Source organism: Taudactylus pleione, unplaced genomic scaffold, assembly GCF_031769625.1.
Source record: "Taudactylus pleione unplaced genomic scaffold, aTauple2 ptg000273l, whole genome shotgun sequence".
Lineage (NCBI taxonomy): Eukaryota > Metazoa > Chordata > Amphibia > Anura > Myobatrachidae > Taudactylus > Taudactylus pleione.
The window spans coordinates 1,477,455-1,498,027 of NW_028284675.1; the positions used below are offsets into that span (position 1 = coordinate 1,477,455).

Genomic DNA, 20,573 nt, shown 5'->3' on the forward strand with positions numbered 1-20,573 from the left:
CATATGTACTCTGATATTTCACATCTGCCTCAATTCAATTATTCTGTATTTTTTTTATTTTACTTTTGTTGATGGGTGTAAGTTCAAAAAATGTCAATAAAAAATATTAAATAAAAAAAAAAAGAAATGGAGCATTTAGAAATTTCAATGTTTCTTCATCTGGATGGGGTCCTAGATCCTAGAACTCAAAGGGGTTGAGGACCTGGGATGGGCCTTCTGTTGAAGTTCCGCCAAGGGCATTCATTGGTTTTGTTTGGAAAAATCTATCGGGAATTTAAGGTAGGCTTTAAGTGGGCGACCAAGGAGGGAACTCAGGGTTAAACCAAATGGGTGTCAGAGAGGAGATTGGGGAGGAAAGGTTCCAATGGGTGATATTTAAAAAAAATCAATATAGCAAGTAAAGTACATGCTACATTGACAATGTTTATTTTCCCCCTTATGCAAAAATTAACCCAAATTATTTGGGCAATTGTACTAAAATCACTGTTTTTAGTATGTAGCTCCTACTTTCTCTTTAATATGTCTTTTGTAAATAGATAGGACTCGGAATCACATCTTTCATTCACTTTGGCAGCTTTTACAATCCTTCAGGCAGCAGAACTAAGTAATACCCCTTTCACACTGAGCCTCTGACCAGGATATTGCCAGGGCAACGCGGGTCATGGCTTTGTGTGAAAGGGTAAACCCAGGTTGTGTGCCCCGAGTCCTTGACTCTGGTCATGCCCAGGGTTAGTCCCAGACCTCCACGGATGCGGTGCAGTGTGAAAGGGGTGATTCTACCCGGTTATTCTACCCATGTTATGTATATAAGCTACACATTGACCTACTTTTCATGATTCATCTTTGTGAGCCTGTAATATCCACTTTTAATGACTCCATTGGTTTTTCAGGGAATACACGGGTGCAGTGTGAAAGGGGACGACCCGGGAATATGGTGTGAAAGGGGTTTGAGCAGCTGTGACATGGCTTGAACAGTATTTATTAACCTGAATCGGACCAGGGATTTAGGTGTGAAAGGGGTATAACAGTGTATATATCAGTTACATATTTTGACTGCAGGAATGTCAAGGTACAGTAATACCTCTTTTCCACCAAAAACCCAGGTCCGACCTGGGTTTTTGGACATGGTTCCAACCCTGGTCAGACCCAGGTTAGACCCATTTACACTGCACCTTTCATCTGGGTTACTCCCAGGTCAGCCCTGTTCACACTGAACTCAGGTCTGCCCTGCTAAACCTGTGAGGTCATTAAAAGTGGGAGGTGACTGCTCCACAACCACCAATCAGCTAATTTTAGGCATGATTCTGATCAGATAACCTGGGTTGCACTGTTTACACTGCACCATTACCTGGGTCCATCCTGGGTCCAACCCTGGTAGCTACCTGGGTTGGATTGCAGGGTCACTTGACCCAGGTTATTTTTCAGGGACCCTTTTACACTGAGCTGCGACACGGGTAGACCCAGCAAAAACCCAGGTTTTTGCTCTGGTGTAAAAGGGGTATTAATCTGAATCTGAGTATTTGGACATACCAAGGTTAAAATTAAATTGCTATTATTATTTGATGAATACCATGAACTCTTGGATTAAAATGACTATAAATACGAATAGTAGCTGTATCAGAAGGCTTTGCATAATTCAGCTTTAACCAAGTTATAGTTTTGTTATCATAATTGAAAAAAGTAACCTGCCGGACATATTACAACAGTAAAATCGCAGATCACTCTTGTTTAATGTCACATTGATAAATGTATAATGGCTTTTTTTTCTTACCTCGGGAAGATAATGTGGATTTGGCATTTTAGTTGTCATATAGAACCTAAAATTCTTGTCATAATCAATGTCAGAGTCTCCGAGGCGAATTAGCATTCTTCCGCCTGACACAAAGGTCTGCTTCAGAAGAATTGGCTCCAGAGCAGGATCTAAGCTCTCCTTCAGCTTTAGTAAAAAAGAAAAAAAAAAGGTAAACTATAAAACACATAATTACATTTAGTTTAGTCCAAATTATTATACACTTTGTAGGGAATGAATGTTGAAAAGAATGTTGTATTGACTTAAGTGCAGACTCTGTAGAATCTCTGAATAGCATCTAAATGACACCCTCCTCCTCAGGAGCACTCCCTCCTTACCTTAATAGGCAGGAGGTGGTGTGACTGGGATTATAGCATTGTGTTGTGATATCACAGCACAGCGCCAATCTCGCAGCCTATAACTGATCACTGACACTGGGCAACAACAAGCAGCTTCACAGGTAAGAAGCTGACAGATGCTTCTCCATGTTAGCAGCCACTGCTCAGTGTTTTGGAACCAAGCGGACAGTAACAACACTGAATAAGTGACATTGCATCCCTCAATCAGTGTTTAAGATAACCTTAACAATTGGCATCCCAGACAACTGCCTAGATTGCCTATTGATACTGCCAAGCCAACCCTGATTAAAGTTGCACACACTTGCAAGGTAATGTTAGAAAAGTCAATAAGCAGTGACTTTTTTGTGTTTTTTATTTAGATGTTCATATGTAGCACAATATATGCTATTTATAGCTCTTATGCCATAAATGAATTGTGATTAAATCCCTAAATATTGTAATATTGTAATTGTAATATTAAAAAATAGTTTACTTCTAATTCCCTAACAAAGTACCATTTCACAACATTTACAAATATGTACACAAGAATTTCCTAACAACAGAACTGACATACTTGCAGCTGAATGACTTCTGTTGGCTTAGGAACACATCTTGGATTTCTATTGTTGCGAGTAAGACTTTTCTCCTGGCTGAATTTTATGAGCCCACTCTTAACAAAACGGCAACACTGGGGTACATACAAATGATAACTGGATTGGGTATACCAGCATCAATTAAATTTTCACAAGGACAAGAACATTCCGCGGTATCGTACATTGCTGTTCACATGGTAGTTTAGATTTTGATATGTTGGACAGATTGCTAGAGATATGGCAGCCTGTAGTCAGCAACTTGCAGTGATTTTCCAAGTAAACAGGTGTTCAGACAGTGAAGAGTGTAGGATTATTCAATTTTAACAAAAAGCTATGCACACGCATGCCAAGGTTCTGAAAATCAACCTGATCACTTTAGTTTACATCAGGCTGTGCAACTACACATGTGAGTGAGGCTATCAAACCATGCAGATGCATATTTAAAGCATTGTGACTGGTAATGTGAACACCTCCAGCTAACTGGAGAGGGATAAGAAGATCTTTTGTGCTTTCACCTTTATTGATGTCTACAATGTATTATTTTGCAACTTGCCTGGATGTTATACAAGCCATTAGAATGGGTATCTGCTTTTTACACTTGCATCCATAAAGGATGAATGATGGAGTCTATAATTGTATACTGGTCACTGGAAGGGGTTTTGTTCTGTATTCTAGTCTCGAATGGCTTTGTTTATTTATTTACATTTATTTTTTTCTGTAACACTCCTATATTAGAACCCCACTTTTAATGCTCTCTATAACAATCTTGTTAATCTGCATACATATTGATACACTGTTTTTTGAAACATCAATGTTTTTTCACTTGCATTCCTACAAATTTCTTGCACTCATATCTCATTTACATTTCCGAATTTCATTCCTCTTGTTTACTTATAAACACCATGACAAGGTTTTCGTCAACTCCCTCCTTCACTCAGTCTCTACCTAATCCTCTATTCTGCCCCCTGCTTCCACCTTTATCCTTTCCCCCTTATCTCTTCCACCTCCTCCTCCCCTTCTCCCACCTCCTCTGTCTGCCTACTCTTCGCTCCTCACTCATTAATCCACTTTCTTCCTGTTCTACCCCCCCTCTGTCCTACTACCCCACCACCAAACCCTCCTCCTCTCCCTGTCACTTCACCGCACTGCCATCCACATCTCCCTCCCTGCCCACCTTCTATAGGTTCCCTTTCTAGCTCAGGTGCCCGCACCATTACTAAACTCTATTCATATCGGTCCCCCAAATTAATCTTACCTCCACGTCACAGCAACCTGGATTTGTGGGGGAGATGTAATCTTATTCACATCTCCCCCACAAATGCTATCTCTCTATCCTGTGCCCTCTGGAATGCCAGGTCAGTCTGTAATAAACTGGTCCCCACCCATGACCTTTTTATCTCCAACTCTCTGAATCTCCTAGCCATCACTGAAACTTGGATCTCACCCTCTGACACCACTTCTCCTGCTGCTCTATCTTCTGGGGGCCTTGCCTTCTCCCACACCTCCTGGCCTCGGGGTCGCCATGGTGGTGGTGTTGGGGTCCTTCTATCCACCAGTTATTCCTACCAGCTAATACCCTCTGAACCATCCCTTACATTCCCCACATTTGAGGTTCATGCTATACGGCTCTTCCAACCAGTAAACCTCAGAGTAGCTGTCATTTACCGTCCCCCTGGCTCTCCTCCCAAATTCCTTGACAACTTCGCTTCCTGGCTCCCTCACTTTCTCTCCTCAGACCTTCCCTCCATTTCAGAGATTTTACTAGCAAGTCAGAAATAAACCCTTATACAGTAGATACAAACAACAGTAGTAGCGCTCTGTGCTGGAGTAGCGCTCTGTGCCGCCCTGTGCTGGCCCTGCCCCCCCCCAAACATGTAACACCAAAATGTTAAGCCACGGGGGTGGGACCACGCGCACCAGGAAGAACCAGAGTTTCCTAAGGCTGTAGTGCCAGTGGCTGCAGTGTGACGCTCCAGGCACTCTGCAAGCTAAATGCTGGTGCTGTGGAACAGTGATGGTGCCACCCCCAGGGCCCTGAGCCTTGCTTACACAACCCCAGTTACGGCACTGACAAACAATATTAAACAAACATTGGCCCTCATTCAGAGCCGTACGCTCTGAGCAGAGCGCACGCTCTGAATGAGGGCCGGGCTCCATTTTCATGGAGCGTCCTCCTGGACGCTCGTATAGCTGTGGGTCACCACCCACAGGCTATACGAGCGTGCTTTGTGATGGCCGCGATGGTCGAGACCATCGCGACCATCGAAATTGCGAGCCGGAGCCTGCGGTTGAGGTTTTCAACCGCAAGCTCCGGAGTGATTTTGGCTCTATCAGAGCCAAAATCACTCCCACTGACATCACTAGTGATGTCAGTGGGCCGGCTTCTGACGGGAGGCGTTCCCGTGGGAACGCCCCCGTCAGGGAGGCACGCCCCCGGCACGCCCACCAAAGGGGGCGTGCTGTCAATCAACATTGACAGCACGCCCCCTTTGATCGGACACAACGAGCGAAGGACTTTCCTTCGCTCGTCGCGTCTGGCGCATGCGCACGACGGAGCTCCCTCCGTCGTGCGCATGCTCAGTGCATAACATCGACCCACTTGCGAGCGGACAGCCGCTCGCGAGTGGGTCTGAATCAGGCCCATTGTCAGTTGATTTTAAGAATGCATTGAGTAAAAAGATATGGATACAAACAATTGTAGGTGCGATTATTGTTCCATTGGCTTCTCTGGGCCCTTAGGTTCAACCTCAATATCCCTCCTCTTCCCTTACTTTTTCCATCAGCACACATATTATTTATTACCTTAGAGAATAGCACTTTGAGTATCTACACTCTGAGACACTTAACACTTATCACTACATTATTATTTATCTTATTATTTATCCATTACATTAATTGTGATGATACCGTAACTGTTTGCAAACTGCTGTATTTGTTTAATGTCTGTTAAGGTTCACTTTGCTACATTTGTAAATGTGAATAAAGTTGTTACAAAATTTTTTTTTATCACAGCTCATTTCCAGACCTGGTGATGCTCAGCAATGACATCACAATTACTGCTTGTAACAAAGCTGCATTATGACTAATACATACACCTATAAGAGGCTGATGCAGCAGCAACATAGCCTCTGCTACAGCTACCACCAGGAGGGTGAGTATAACAAATGTGACTTTATCAGACTACTTTGTTTAAATTTGATACCTTTTAAATGTAAGGTCTACAACTGAATGAAATCATACAACTACTTACTAACAATTATTGGGGAATTAACATGACCAGTCACCAGAATCATTACTATTAACCAACAGAGTAACTAATGCTGTAGACAATGTACTAGATCTGTTAAAATGCATTTTTGGAGCAGTTTATAACAACCACACATAGGCCCTGATTCAGAGCCGGACGCTCTGACCAGAGCGCTCGCTCTGAATCAGGGCCCACCTCCATTAAAATGGAGCGTCCTCCTGGACGCTCGTATAGCTGTGGGTCACCACCCACAGCATATACGAGCGTCCAACAAGATGGTCGCAATGGTCTTGACCATCGAGACCATCGGACTGGCGAGTGAAACCCTGTGGTCGGGTTTCTCAACCGCAAGGCCAGGAGTGATTTTGGCTCTATCAGAGCCAAAATCACTCCCACTGACATCACTAGTGATGTCAGTGGGGCCGGCTTCAGACGGTAGGCGTTCTCATAGGAACGCCTCCGTCTGGCAGGCACGCCCCCGGAACGCCCACCAAAGGGGGCGTGCTGTCAATCAACATCGACAGCACGCCCCCTTTGGTGCGAGACCCGGCGCGATGGAAAGTCCTTCGCTCGCCGGGTCTCGCGCATGCGCACGACGGAGCTCCCTCCGTCGTGCGCATGCGCAGTGGGGACCATCGACCCACTTGCGAGCGTACTGCCGCTCGCGAGTGGGTCTGAATGACCCCCATTGTCAGCGATTTTCACTTCCAAAATACAATATGGAGGTCTTTAACTCTCAAATCGCATGCGGTATAACCCAAGCCAAATTTGTCTTACTGGAACTGTAGGGGAATTGCCATTATGGGGGTCATAATACATAATTAAAAAATATCAGGGTAATAATAATTATCACAATATTACTAATTTTTCTCACAATATAATTATAATGATTATAAAGATAATTATTATAACAACATACAGGGAAATTAGATTTTTTTTTTAAATAAATACAGTAGGTGTGTGATAGTAAATTTTTCATTACAATACCAGGAGCATGACATGTATTTTACTAACAAATGGGGACACTGTGAAATTGTATTGACTATTTGGGGTATATTTACTAAAGTGAGAGTTTTTAGAAATGGAGATGTTGCCCATAGCAACCAATCAGATTCTGCTTAACATTTAGCTAGCACCTTCTAGAAGATAATAGCTAGAATCTGATTGGTTGCTATGGGCAACAGCTCCATTTCTAAAAACTCACTTTAGTAAATATACCCCTTTATTTTTTAGTTGTAAAGGCTACAAACTACCTGTCACACCACCTTTTTGGAGTAGTTTTTTTTTTACTTTTCCAGTACATATTGATATATTGTGACGTTTGTAGGTTTATATTTTTACATAGAGCCAAAAATGTTTAAAGTCATGCTTTGTAAAATGGGGACTCTTTTGTAGTGGATTGGCCTTTAGGAAATCTGGTGATTTTAAAGCTACAGTACTTGAAAAACAACCCCAAAAACTCATGATTTTCCAAATGTGCCCATTCAAAACTCTTGTCCAAATACTGTAATATTTATTGGAGTTCAAGCTGATCAGTTGCAGATTCTTTTAGAGGGGAGAAACAATCCCTTATTTTCTTCTAGGACCTATGTATGTATCAATTAACATTTGTAAGATATTCCCCAAAAACACTAGTTTTCAGGAGAAAACCATTAAGTATCCCCGGAATATACCATAGAGGGACTGCAGCAGATATCTCCATATCTGCTGCGGTTACTCCATATCCGACAGCAGCCGCAGCCCCCATAAGTGTCTATAGAGGATGTGAAGCTGTCAGATTTACCAAGCATTCCGGAGTTTGTCCCCCACAGCTAATGCCATCTGAAGATGACTTTAGCCCGTTGTAGCCTACGGGCTACATTTGGCAAAAATTACCGGGACCCCTCCCCGGCAATGGCCACTGTACATGCGTGGTCAGTAGACTGCACATGCGCAGGTTTCCCAAAAGAGGAGTGTAGAGACTACTAATGCGGTCACTTCACTCCTAACACATTGCAGGGATGGAGTCCATTCGGAGCCTCTTTCCCTGCATGTGAATGTTAATACATTCAGGCAACATATAATTTCATATTACCGCAAATTGTGGCGATAACATATTACAATGATCAGATCTGAAACCTGATAATTGATAAATATGCCCATTACTGTGAAGTCTCAAGAACATAAAGACATGAATATTAAGTATCCAACATGTAACTTTTAACTTGTTTCATATAACTTCATTCTATTTTCAGCTGTAATATCATATCTGGGAAACAATTGAGGCTACAAATAAAGTGAGGGTGCAGCTACTCGCCCAAAACGTTGTATCTCCAGACAAATATGAGTACAAACTGAAGACAACTTGAGTGCAAATTGACCCGGTTTAGATAATAGACAGAGCAATAAATCATCTTGGACCACAGCAGATCATAGAGATAGGTGTAGCACAATTAGTAATTTAAGCATGTTTTGGTATTGCTTTGTTGTTTCTTCTTTTGTAGTTTCTTCGATTTTAAGATATCTCACCATTTGGACAAGCTAGAGACCCACAGTATGTGGTGACTACATTTTTGTGCTTCCTTCCAATGTGCAATGTATATTGGCACATTGCATTAGTTTCTGTATGACATCACTTCCAGATCAAAACCTGTACATTTTACAGATTGTAATATTATTACAAAAGGAATCAGGATGTGTGATTTTGTGATGTTTTTTTGGCTTTTTTGCCTTTAGTTATTCTGGTTGTTTTAAAACCACCAGAAAATTCCAGAAAACCCACAGTTTGAAAGGAGAGGCACAGCCCCATTATTATAATGGGGAACCTCAAAGCTACTTTTGCCATATCCTGCATCCCTTTGGGAGCCATGCTGCAGATTTTGAGCATATACTACTATTATGGAGCCTGAGCCCACCCCCCAAAAAATTTAGAGGACATGTTCTACAGTAGGTAAGCCCTAAGAATGTTTTTTTTTTTTGCTTTTCTCCAGCAATTTTTGATGAGCTTTGACAAACCCCTTATATTTTGAAGTTTGTTTTACGGAATAAAAACATTGGGGCAGCGATTTTGTGATGGCTTTCTAGCATTTTCGCTTGCAATAAATCTGGTTGTTTTAAACCACAAAAAAAACTAGGTTTGTCTTTGCTTTTTCCAACAATTTTTTGTACTGTTTGCCAATCCATACATTTTGCACTTTGTATTTATATTATGAAATATATTGAGGCTGCGATTTTATGACGGATTTCTAGCTTTTTTGTTTTTAGCAAATCTGGTTGTTTTAAAATCACTGAAAAAAACTTTTTTTTGCCAACAATTTTTTGGGTGGTTTGCCAACCCCATACATTTTACGGATTGTAATTTTAATACAAAAGGAATAGGGATGGAGATTTTGTGATGGTTTTCTAGCTTTTTTGCCTTTAGTCAATCTGGTTATTTTAAAACCACCCAAAAAATAAAAAACTTCCCAACAATTTTTCTTGTGGCTTTCCAAACCCTTACATTTTACGGTTTGTATATTTATTATGAAAAAAATCAGGACATCAACTTTGTGATAGTTTTCTAGCTTTTTTCACCTGCAGTAAAGCTGATTGTTTTAAAACCAGTATAAAAAACTAGGTTTGTTTTTGCTTTTTCCAACAATTTTTCTTACTGTTTGCCAATTGACACTATTATTTTGTGATGGTTATCTAGCTTTTTCGTCTTTAGTATATCTAGTTATTTTAAACCACTAAGAAAACCTTTTTTGCTAAGAAATTTTCAGGTGGTTTGACAAACCCATACATTTTAAAGATTGTAATTTTATAATCAAAATAATTGTGATGGCAATTTTGTAATGTTTTTCTAGCTTTTTTATCTTTAGTCAATTTAGTAGTTTTAGTACAACCAGTAAGTTCCAGAAAACCCATTGTTGAAGGAAGAGGCACAGCCTCATTATTATCATTTTTATAATGGGGAAATCTCAGAGGTACTTCTGCCATTTCCTGCATCCCTTCAGGAGTACTGTTGCAGATTGCGAAAACTTTCTAATGGTTTTTGCTCTTAGAAAATCTGGTCATTTTAAAACCACTCAAAATAAAAGTTTTTTTTTCCAACAATTTTTATTGCTGTTGCCAACCCATATATTTTGCTCTTTGTATTTGAATCATGTAATAACTTGAGACCACAATTTTGTGATTGTTTTCTAGCTTTTTTGACTTCAGTAAATGTGGTTGCTTTAAAATTATCAGAAAAAAATTAAGAAAACCCACAGTTTAAAGGGCGAGGCACAGCCCCATTACTATAATCCCATTACTATCATTTTTATAATGGGGAAACCTCAAAGCTGCTTCTGCCATTTACTATATTCCTTCAAGAGGACCTCTGTAGATTTTCTGCATATACTGCTATTGTGAAGAAAACCTGCCCTAGGTAAGCCCCAACAGTTTTTCAGGAGATTTAACAAACCCGTATATTTTGCGGTTCGTAGTATGAAAAAAATTGGAATGGCAATTTTGCAATGATTTTCAAGATTTTGTAAATATAGTTGTTTTAAAACCACCACAGAAAGTTAAAAAAAAACATGATTTGAAGGGAGAGATACAGCCCCATTGCTAGATTTTTTATAATGGGGAAACCTCAGCGCTACTTCTGCTATTTGCTGCATCCCTTACAGGAGCACCGCTGCTCAGTATATCTAGCTATCATGGTGCCTATGCCCTCCCAAAATGCTAAGAAGAACTGTTCTAGGTGAGCCCCAAGAAATGGGTTTTTGCTTTTTTCCAGTATTTTTTTTACTGAACTGAACAAACTGAAGAGTCATATATTTTTTATTTAGAATTTTCTTATGCAAAAAAAAAAAAATCAGTTTATCTGGCTGTTTGATTAACTCACACATTTTGCGGTTTATATTATAAAAAAGATCAAGATTTTGTGATGGCTTTATAGCTTTTTCATTTTAATCAAATATTTTAATTTTAATAAAAAATTCCAGAAAACCCACAGTTTGAAGGGTTAGGCACAGCTCATTATACTTTTTATAAATGAGGAATCTTTGGAGCTACAGTACATCTGTTGTTTTCTGCATGCTTTCAGGAGCACTACTCCAGATTTTCAGCCTGAGCCCACCCCACATATTTTGCAGTTTATATTATGAAAAAATCAGGATGGTGTTTTTTTGATGGTTTTTTAGCTTTTCAACTTCAGTAAATCTGGTTATTTTAAAACCACAAAAAAAATATAATTTTTTCCATAAATGTTAACAGTAAAAAAATCAGGATAGCAATTTTACAATGATGTCTAGCTTTCTCTCCTTTACTAAATCTGGCTGTTTTAAAACCACCAGAAAAATGCCTCCCTGTAGTAAATCTTAAAGATTCTTTATGCAAGTTCGAGTTGATCCATTACATATACTTTTAGAGGTGAGAAACAGACCATTGAAGTCCTTATTTTTGCTACTGTGAAGTCTCAAAAACACTATAGACTTATTTAATGTGTTTCATTTAGCTTCTATCTCCTTTTAGCTGTAGTGACCATAACTGGAAACCAATCAAGGCTACAAATAAAGAGAGGGTACATCTACCTGCTGTATCTTCTACAGAGATTATATCACAGATGTTGAAGACAAGTGTCTTTATTTGAGTTTAAATTGACCAATTTTGGATGATGTACCCCGCAATTCCTTTCCACGTAATTATCTTTCTTATTTTAATCGCATCTCATTTATTCCCCCATCACAGTATATATGTTTATAGGCCTCTCTGCACAGCCTCTTAATGCCCAGAGGGAAGGGCCAGTCTTTCAGCCATGGTTCCCCAGAGGTTTCCCCCACAGGGGGTTTTTCCTCTCCTGAGTGCTGAAGGATGACTCTTAGTGAGTCAGAGCCATCTGCTGTCAAGGTCCTTTTAGAAATATAGTACTTGAGCAGCCATTGACCATTTTGGTCATTACTTTCTATAATAGCAGAGAGAAGAAGGCCAGTACTAACAAGGCATTATACCATAATAAATATATACTTTCATGAATTCTCTGACTCATGTGGACTTTGTTTTTCTAAGAAAACCATCACACACAGGATAGGGAAACATAGAAATATATAGCAATGGGATAATGAGGGTGTTGAATACTTTGTATGCGGTAAGAGTCACCAAGAACTGGAACAATAGATTAGAAATTATAGTAAAGCAAAAGTGAGAAACTGATTTGTGCAATTAGCAATTCTAAATAAACGTTCTAATCGTGAGATATAAACTCGAAGTGTATGACATGGGGTCATTATGAGCAAGAATTAAGACAAAATATCAGCATATAAATAGTGGCAAGTGTGCAGATGGGCTCACATTCACCAGGCAGTGAGCTGCAGACTAGCAAACTGACACACCTTTTAATAGCCTCTCACAGGTGATTGGACAATCAGGCTGCTCATTAACTGGAGGATTACCAGACAGAAATTAGGAACCTGGGGCATACAGTATATAACTTCCATAAATAAACTCCCCAGTGCCATATATTTTACATTGTTCCTGAGGACTGGAATTAGGAAACACTGTCTTACCGACACAGTGGGGTTTTATTAATACTGACCATAGTGCACAGTACTTTTTCCCTGCTTTATTTTCTAGGCTTATTTAACCATTTCTGTTGTTTGCCTGTATACATTTTATTCTATATAAATTGGTGTGAAATCAATTTCCTTATTAAATCTATTTTGATTTAGATTTTTTATGATGGTTCATATTAAAAAATATGTAAAGTCTATTATGACAATACCTGAAGAGAATAATAAGACATTCAGAACAACTAATAGAGGTCTTCAACTATAGCAGCCACCTTTCCTCAAAGCTGAACATGCTTACCGGCATACAGATGCCCCCAAGACTTCCACTCCAAGTAGTAGAGGCTTATCACAAATTAAGTATTGTTGTAGTTTATAGGTAGGTATGACAATAAACCAGGTCTTTTGAGGTAAGCAAAGGCAGATAATATAATGATAACACTTTAACTTATCTTACCTAGTATAGTAATATCTAGCAACATATAAATTACAATGGCACGCAGATATGCAGTGGTCAGTGTTAGGATCTGGTCAGCTAGTCAACATTCAGAATGTCCACAAGTTATGTATGTCAACAGTCAGAATGTTGTTAGGTTGAAAATTAATATGTTGACATACAATTAGTACAATTAGGTCTACATGGTTAAAATGTCTACATGGCTATCATGTAGACAACAGATTGTCAACGTTTTTAGGGTTAGGCTAAAATAAGCAACAACCCATATGTTGACATTCTGGTGTTGACATGTCAATTGTGGACATTCTGAACGTGGCAACATTTTAACCATGTAGACCTAACTGAATGTTGACATATTTTTTGTGGACCTAACATCTATGTTAACATTCTGGCTTTTGACATTCACAGCCGGTCGACATTCTGAATTTAGACTAGTCACACCACACCTAAAAAATATTAAATAGTATATACTTCAAGATCACATACTGGCAGTAGTACTTCAGATCCAAATTGGATATAAACTTTACAAGCAATTATGCACGCCAATGTTCAGAGCTGGCAACAGACAGAATAATATTAAACATTCCAGTGTCAGGGATGGCAGTAAACAAATTTTGGTCAGGAGGAAACCCGAGGTCAGGTTAATAGAGAAAAGAAAAAACAATATAGAGAACAAAGTCAACAACACGGGTGACTATACCGCAGCAGAAACTATCACTGGTGTGGGTGAACCATCAAGCAAACTATTTACACATTCCAGAACCAAATGAATGAAAGGAGCAACATGGAAAGGAGGATGTTAGCAAAGTTTCCCAAACCCGGGGAAACTGTGACATGGATGGCATCAATTAATATAATTCACAATAATAATTACATTTAATTATATATTTTTCATTAATTAAATTTTTATTGCGTAACATTGAATAAAAGACTACGATGTACTATATGAATTATACAAACTGGGGTAATGGTTTTTCAATAACTGAAAGAACAAAACAGACAAAAGGAAAAGAAAAGGTGTGAGGTAAGAAAGGGGGAGAGGTGGGGTGAGGGGGAGTGATGTGGTCACCTAGTCACACCAAATGTATACAAGCAAGCTGTGATCAACCTTCCTGATAAAAATAAAGTATCCATCACTTTTTTGTGACCAACTGATATTCATCTGATTCTTCAGTATAACCAGGTCACCACAAACTGTGCGTTTCTATCCATGGCAAAAAGTATAACCAGGTCACCACAAACTGTGACTTTCTATCCATGGCAGAAAGTATAACCAGGTCACCACAAACTGTGACTTTCTATCCATGGCAGTGCATTAGGTACAAGCAATGATGAAAGACAAACAATCACTCAATACATATAACACACGCTCAATGTTTAAAGCACTTTCTGTGAATAAATGGACTGTCATGAAATGGGTTTCCCCGTAACTGAAGTGGCGATGGGTGCAAGGTAAAGTTCGTATTAGTCTGGCCCTACCTTTCCCTGTATGTGATCTTGCTCTGTGCGAGGCTGGCGTGATTCAGGCTGATGCTGCTGGATCTGCTGTGCGCTAACTCTGTCTGCCGTCTGTTGTACTGATAGCTCACCGGGACAGCGTCCTACTGCACAGCCTGGCTTCTTGATGCTGCTCTCGTTTGGAGGTTGGGGGTAGTGACGTCATCACTCCCATCGCCACGTCAGTTACGGGGAAACCCATTTCATGACAGTCCATTTATTCACAGAAAGAACTTTAAACATTGTGCGTGTGTTATATGTATTGAGTGTTTGTTTGTCTTTCATCATTGCTGGTGCCTAATGCACTACACACCATTTATAGTGTATTTTATACTATACATCATTTGCACCTCAAGCGTTACTATATCTATATTTCTTAATCCTTAAATTGGCCAATTCTTTGACCATTTAATAGAAAGCTGCTACAGCACTCACTGGGAGCGCATGATCCATTCACTACAAGCCATTGTTTACTGAATTAAATCATAAAAGTCATCAATGTCAAAAAGCACGAAAGTACATCTATCAACTATGATGCATAATATATGACTGTAAGCTTTCTTTTTATTGTTAATAAAATATATTTTTTTGTTTCAAGGCAGTTTTTTTTTATAAATTTTGTTTTTATATGATCACAATTCTGGGAGGAAACATATGTGCTGCCATTAAAGCACACTAGTCTTTAACCAGCTGACATATCACTAATACTGTCATCCTGATCATGCAATAACTATAAAGTTTCACCAGTGGTGCTGTTGGACCACCTGTGCTTTGCTGCTAACTACCTATTGCTTGCTTCTATAGCGCTATTATTGTCATATTCGTGCATTATTGTTGTAATACTGATTGAATGTTCCACCTATGGATCAATGAGTTTATATGATTTTAAATATTGATTTAAGTATAGAATTAAGCTGCATACACACACAACGATTTTGTTACCAACGATTTTATGAACGATTTTATGAACAATTTTCTGTCAGATTATCTTTCAGATTTTTTAAAATGTAATGAACGATTTTTTTGAACTACAAACGATTTTTGCATATTCCCTTAATGAAAATCGTTCAGTTGACAAGTCTGAGTGAACTACAAACTACAAACGTGAACACGCATGAACGATAATCGTTCATCCTTTGACTCAGAAAGTGAACGATTTTTTCAAACGATTATCGTTAAACGATATTGTTTAACGATAATCGTTCAAAAAATCGTTGTGTGTGTATATGCAGCTTTAGAGGTATATTTACAAAAGCTTCTAAAACAGACAAGTGGAGATGTTGCCCATAGCAACCAATCAGATTATGTGTATCATTTTCTAGACTGCAAAAGAGAAATGATAGCTAGAATCTAATTGGTTGCTATGGGCAACATCATCACTTGTCTGTTTTAGAAGCCTTAGTAAATCTACCCCTTATAGACCAAAAGATTTTATTTGTTAGTCAACTAGAAATGTATGCCTTACAGGTATCACTGTTTTTTTGCAGTAACACAATATAGTACACATGTACAGAATGACCTGCTTTGGTCTTTAATTTGAATACGCCCCCAATAATAAAATCCATTTTCCGCCAAGAGTCCAAAAACATACTTGTAGCTTAATTGGCTACAAGTGTGTGATTATATATATTAAGATGACTGGTGCTATATAAATAAATAAGTTATTTTAATCATAATACTTACCTCTTCTAGCAAAACAGGCAGGCCGAGTCTTATAGCATTCTCCAGTGTCCGGAGGAAGCCAGTATCCGTCAGCTTAATGACTTTCAAGCCATTCTTGGTCTCTTTGTTTCTGATCCAACGGTTGGCCTATCATATAAACAACACTGTGATTAGGGGCGTAGTCTACAATCATCATACTGTATAAGATGTTATTGCTGTATAATTTTTTATATTATATTTGAACAAACATCGACATTAAAGATTGGATATATAACTTTCCAGGAGTCACTGACATTAACCTTCAAGATAAAAAAGAATCTTATAACATCTATATAATAAGCGAGAAAGTGTTTCTGTCTGTCTGTTTGTCCTTTATGCTCGGCCAGAGTTTTAGACCTAGCTTCACCAAATTTGGCATGGTAGTGTAGTTTGACCTGGATTGAGTTTTTGCCTAGGATTGAATATCGTCAGGGCCACACACTATCAAACAATCCTTAAAAATGGGGACACTCTTAAATTACACAGGTTCCGGGGCTGGCACCAGTGGAAATTGGCAGTCGACCAAAAACATGTGATTGTATGCAAGGGCATAACTAGAACTTTGTGGGCCACATAGCAAGATCTTAAAAGGCCCCCTAAAAAAAACACTTACATTTGTCCCCACACAGAGACCATTCATGTTATACCACAAAACCCCCATTGAGGTTATGCCACACAGAGCCCATTCAGGTTATGCCACACAGTAATACCCTTTATACACATTATGACATGCAGTAGTAGTGCCCCTTATACATTATGCCACACAGTAATGCCCCTTACACATGATACCACACAATAGTAGTGCCGCTTACACATTATGCCCCCCCCAGTAATTCACCTCCCCGTGTCCCTCCAGCAGCCTCTTGCCTCCCCCTGGGTGCCATCAGCAGCCAGCAGGTGTGGATTTGGGGCCGGGCTACCTTCTAATTACAGCTGGTGCACCGGCAAACATAGACAGACAGAGGTGGTACAATTTGAGTTTGGCACAGGTTGCGGGCCAATCGGAGCTCATGGATCAGCAGGCAATCAGGAGCCTCCACTGCTGATTGGCAGCAGGTCCGTGAGCTCTGATTGCCTTTACGAACGGCGGCATTGTCTCTCTCATGACTTACAGCTGGCGACCCGGCACCAAATCAACATCGCTGACACCCGGGCCCCCCTCAAGTGCCCTGACTGGACTGGCCCTCCTTGTGTGCGTGACTGGGTGCAGGGAGAGTGGTAGGCCACAGAGGCAGCTCAGGCACCATAGAAGCCCTTGCACCCATGGTAGTTACGCCACAGTTTGCATGCATGTTAGCAAACATTGCGGTCCTTTTCAGGATCAATGGAATGAAGTTATAGGTGAGGACAATGTAAACAAATAAAGGCTGCAGTAGTACTTCAGAGTCCATTCTTCAACCCGGGCAATGCCGGGTATCCCAGCTAGTTAATAATATTTGTGTGTAATATTGCAACCTACTCCATTGCAAGCTATTATTGGACACATTATAATCAGAGTATTCTCCTGTGGCTTACTAATAGCAGTTCAGTTGTTCATGGGAAACAAAATAAATACTCACCCATGTTTAAAACCATATTTAAAATATATGGTATTCTGTTCTCTTAAACTTCTAGGGAATGGCATTTGCACGGCTCTTTCACATGCACAGACTTTTCTTCTCACTTTTGTAATTCTTTACAACAGACTTATACGATGGTCATTTTATGAATCAAAGTAAATTTGATAATTTGTCTGAAGAGAATTTTATTAACTGAGTACAAGTAGAAGGCATAGAGAGAATATACATTCACTGAGCCAACACTATTTACTAAAGTGAGCGTTTTTATAAGTGGAGATGTTGCCCATAGCAACCAATCAGAATCTACTTAACATTTAACTAGCGCCTTCTAGAAGATAATAGCCATGGCAACATCTCTACTTCTAAAAACTCTCTCTTTAGTAAATTTACCCCTAAATGTAATATAGTGGATGGATAACTCAGGGTAGGAGGATCAGAGGTAACCAGTGTCCTGCACTGTCAATCAATGTCAGATGAAAAAAGGTAAATGTCATTCACTGTTACATTACCCTACATTCACTGCACAAATCGCTTCTAAGCCTGTCTACATTTCTAGTGGTGCACTAATTACTTGAATTATTGCGTATAATTGGGCGTGGACAGTATTTATATAGACAGTCAATAGGTTGACACCAAAAGGTTGACAGGGTCAAATGATAGACAGGATCGACTGTTAATGGTTGACAAGGACTAAGATCGACATGGTGAAAAGGTTGACACTGAGAGGTTGATACATTGTTTTGTTATTGTAACCCTAATCCTCAATCTAATCCCCCCCTTAGTGCCTAACACAAATTCTCTCCCTAGTGCCAAACCCTTCCCCCTGGTGACTAACCCTAACCCTCCCCCTAGTGCCTAACCACTACCCTCCCCCCTGGGGCCTAACCCTAACCCCAGTGCCTATACCTAACTGTCCAATTCCGCATCCTAACCCTAACCCTCCGCTAAGTGCCTAACCCTCATCCTAATCCTAAAAATCATGTGTCGACCTTTAATGGGTCAACATTTTCACTGTCGACCTAAATCCACATCGACCGTTTAAACTGTTGACCATTGGACATTGTCGACCTTTTGATCATGTAGACCATTTGTAGGTCAACCATCTGGTGTCAACCTATTAACGGTCTCTCTTTTACATTATGTAACCAGAAAAATGTAATATTATTTAAGTATTACCATGAAAAACCCAGACACAAAAAAAATAAAAAAACAATAAACTGCAAATTCACTCTGATACCCAAATAATTTAAACAGTTATTGAAACAGCATATAACAAAAGTACTAGAATGTGTCTGGACACCTATAAAAGTACCCAAGGCATTAATTGGTTAATACATTATAATAATGATTATGGTTAAATGTTAAATTACCAAGTGCAAAATACTGGATATTAATGGCAATGGCCATTTAGTAAGAATGTGATGGATATATTGTAGAAAAATTGTATGAAAAGGACAATCAAAGCCAACAATGCAGCCTTGTGAGATTTACATTTCAGGGATGACACAGCTAAATACAGCAACTCCCATCCATGCATTATTTTACACAGTAAATTATTTCAAACATCAATTTCACCATACAATACCTGATCTTGTGGGTCAATCATTAGTGGCCAGCGTCTTCCACGAGTCACAAGAATACCATTTTCAGTCGAAACAAGGTCTCTTGGCAAACCATCCGTGTTCCACTGGCGAATTTCATAGGCATCACCCAAAATATTTATCAGGCTAAAATTTGGGTTTATAGGAATCTCAAGGTTTTGGCATGTTTTAATCCAACGGTCTATTAACTTGAATAAAGAAATACACAGTATAAGATATATGTAGATTGTATGCTGCCACTTTCCATAAAATACTGTTTTTTTCTGCTAAGTTTTCAACTCATAAGTGCTGCTCAAACACACTGTACATATGATTTCCTTTATATCACAGTAATGACATATTGGTTTGCAATTTAGTACAAAGAAATTGTTATGTTACTGGAAAAAGTAAATGTTAATATTAATAAATGTTATCTTTAATCTGCTTTTAATATTAATGTATATGGAGGTATAGTTGATCCTCTTTTATAAGTGAGGTAAGTAATTTTGGATTTGTACTTACAATTGACCATTCTGATATGATTGTTTATGAGTTTGTTGGAAATAAAAACATTTACAACACAGTTCAAACAATATGGTTGTTCTAGGTTAGAAATTCACTCAAAATACATATATCAAGTAATGCTATTTTTTGACATCGCCTAAAATTTCAGACATATTTTTTTCAGAATATTAATAAGAAAAAGTACAGTATACAAGACAAACAATCTTCACACAAAATCTTCTTATGTGTGCTTCACAGAACACAACGGGGTATATTTACTAAAGTAAGAGGTTTTAGAAGTGGAGATGTTGCCCATAACATCCAATCTGATTCTGCTTAACATTTATCTAGCACCTTCAAGAAAATAATATCTAGAATCTGATTGGTTGCTATGGGCAACAGCTCCATTTCTAAAAACTCTCACTTTAGTAAATATACTCCAATGTCATTATTTCATCTATAGTTAGCAGAAACCTGCACTAGGGTTCCAGCTGGAAAAATGATTATAGTCTTTGATGTGTTACTAGAAGACAAAAATAAAGGCAAAAGGAAACCCAGATTGCCAGTTATAAATGATGTGAAGTCCACTGGAGCCTTGGGGAAAGAAGTAGAACCTTGCAGAGGTAAATAATGGAATAAAAAGCAACTAATGTTTGAAACATGGGTTGTTAGAAAAATACTAGTGGATTATTTCAAATAGGAATCAATTGAAAGAATGTAGAGCACATTTAAAGAGCATGTGGCAAGACACAAACGTAGAATATACTTTGTAATTTGTAGTGGCTACACAATAAAACTC

The 20,573-nt window shown here is 39.0% G+C and overlaps 1 protein-coding gene across 2 annotated transcripts in view; it reads right to left on the reverse strand.

Moving 5' to 3' along the window:
• The window catches only part of DNAH6 (dynein axonemal heavy chain 6), a 342,820-nt gene that overhangs the window by 93,666 nt on the left and 228,581 nt on the right, over positions 1-20,573 (reverse strand). For both annotated transcript variants that reach the window (XM_088481442.1, XM_088481443.1), the window contains exons 54-56: positions 19,276-19,479; positions 16,114-16,239; positions 1,772-1,936 (exon numbers count right to left, since the gene is read on the reverse strand). In XM_088481442.1, the coding sequence (XP_088337568.1) occupies positions 1,772-1,936; positions 16,114-16,239; positions 19,276-19,479 (495 nt within the window). The remainder of the gene's footprint in view (positions 1-1,771; positions 1,937-16,113; positions 16,240-19,275; positions 19,480-20,573) is intronic.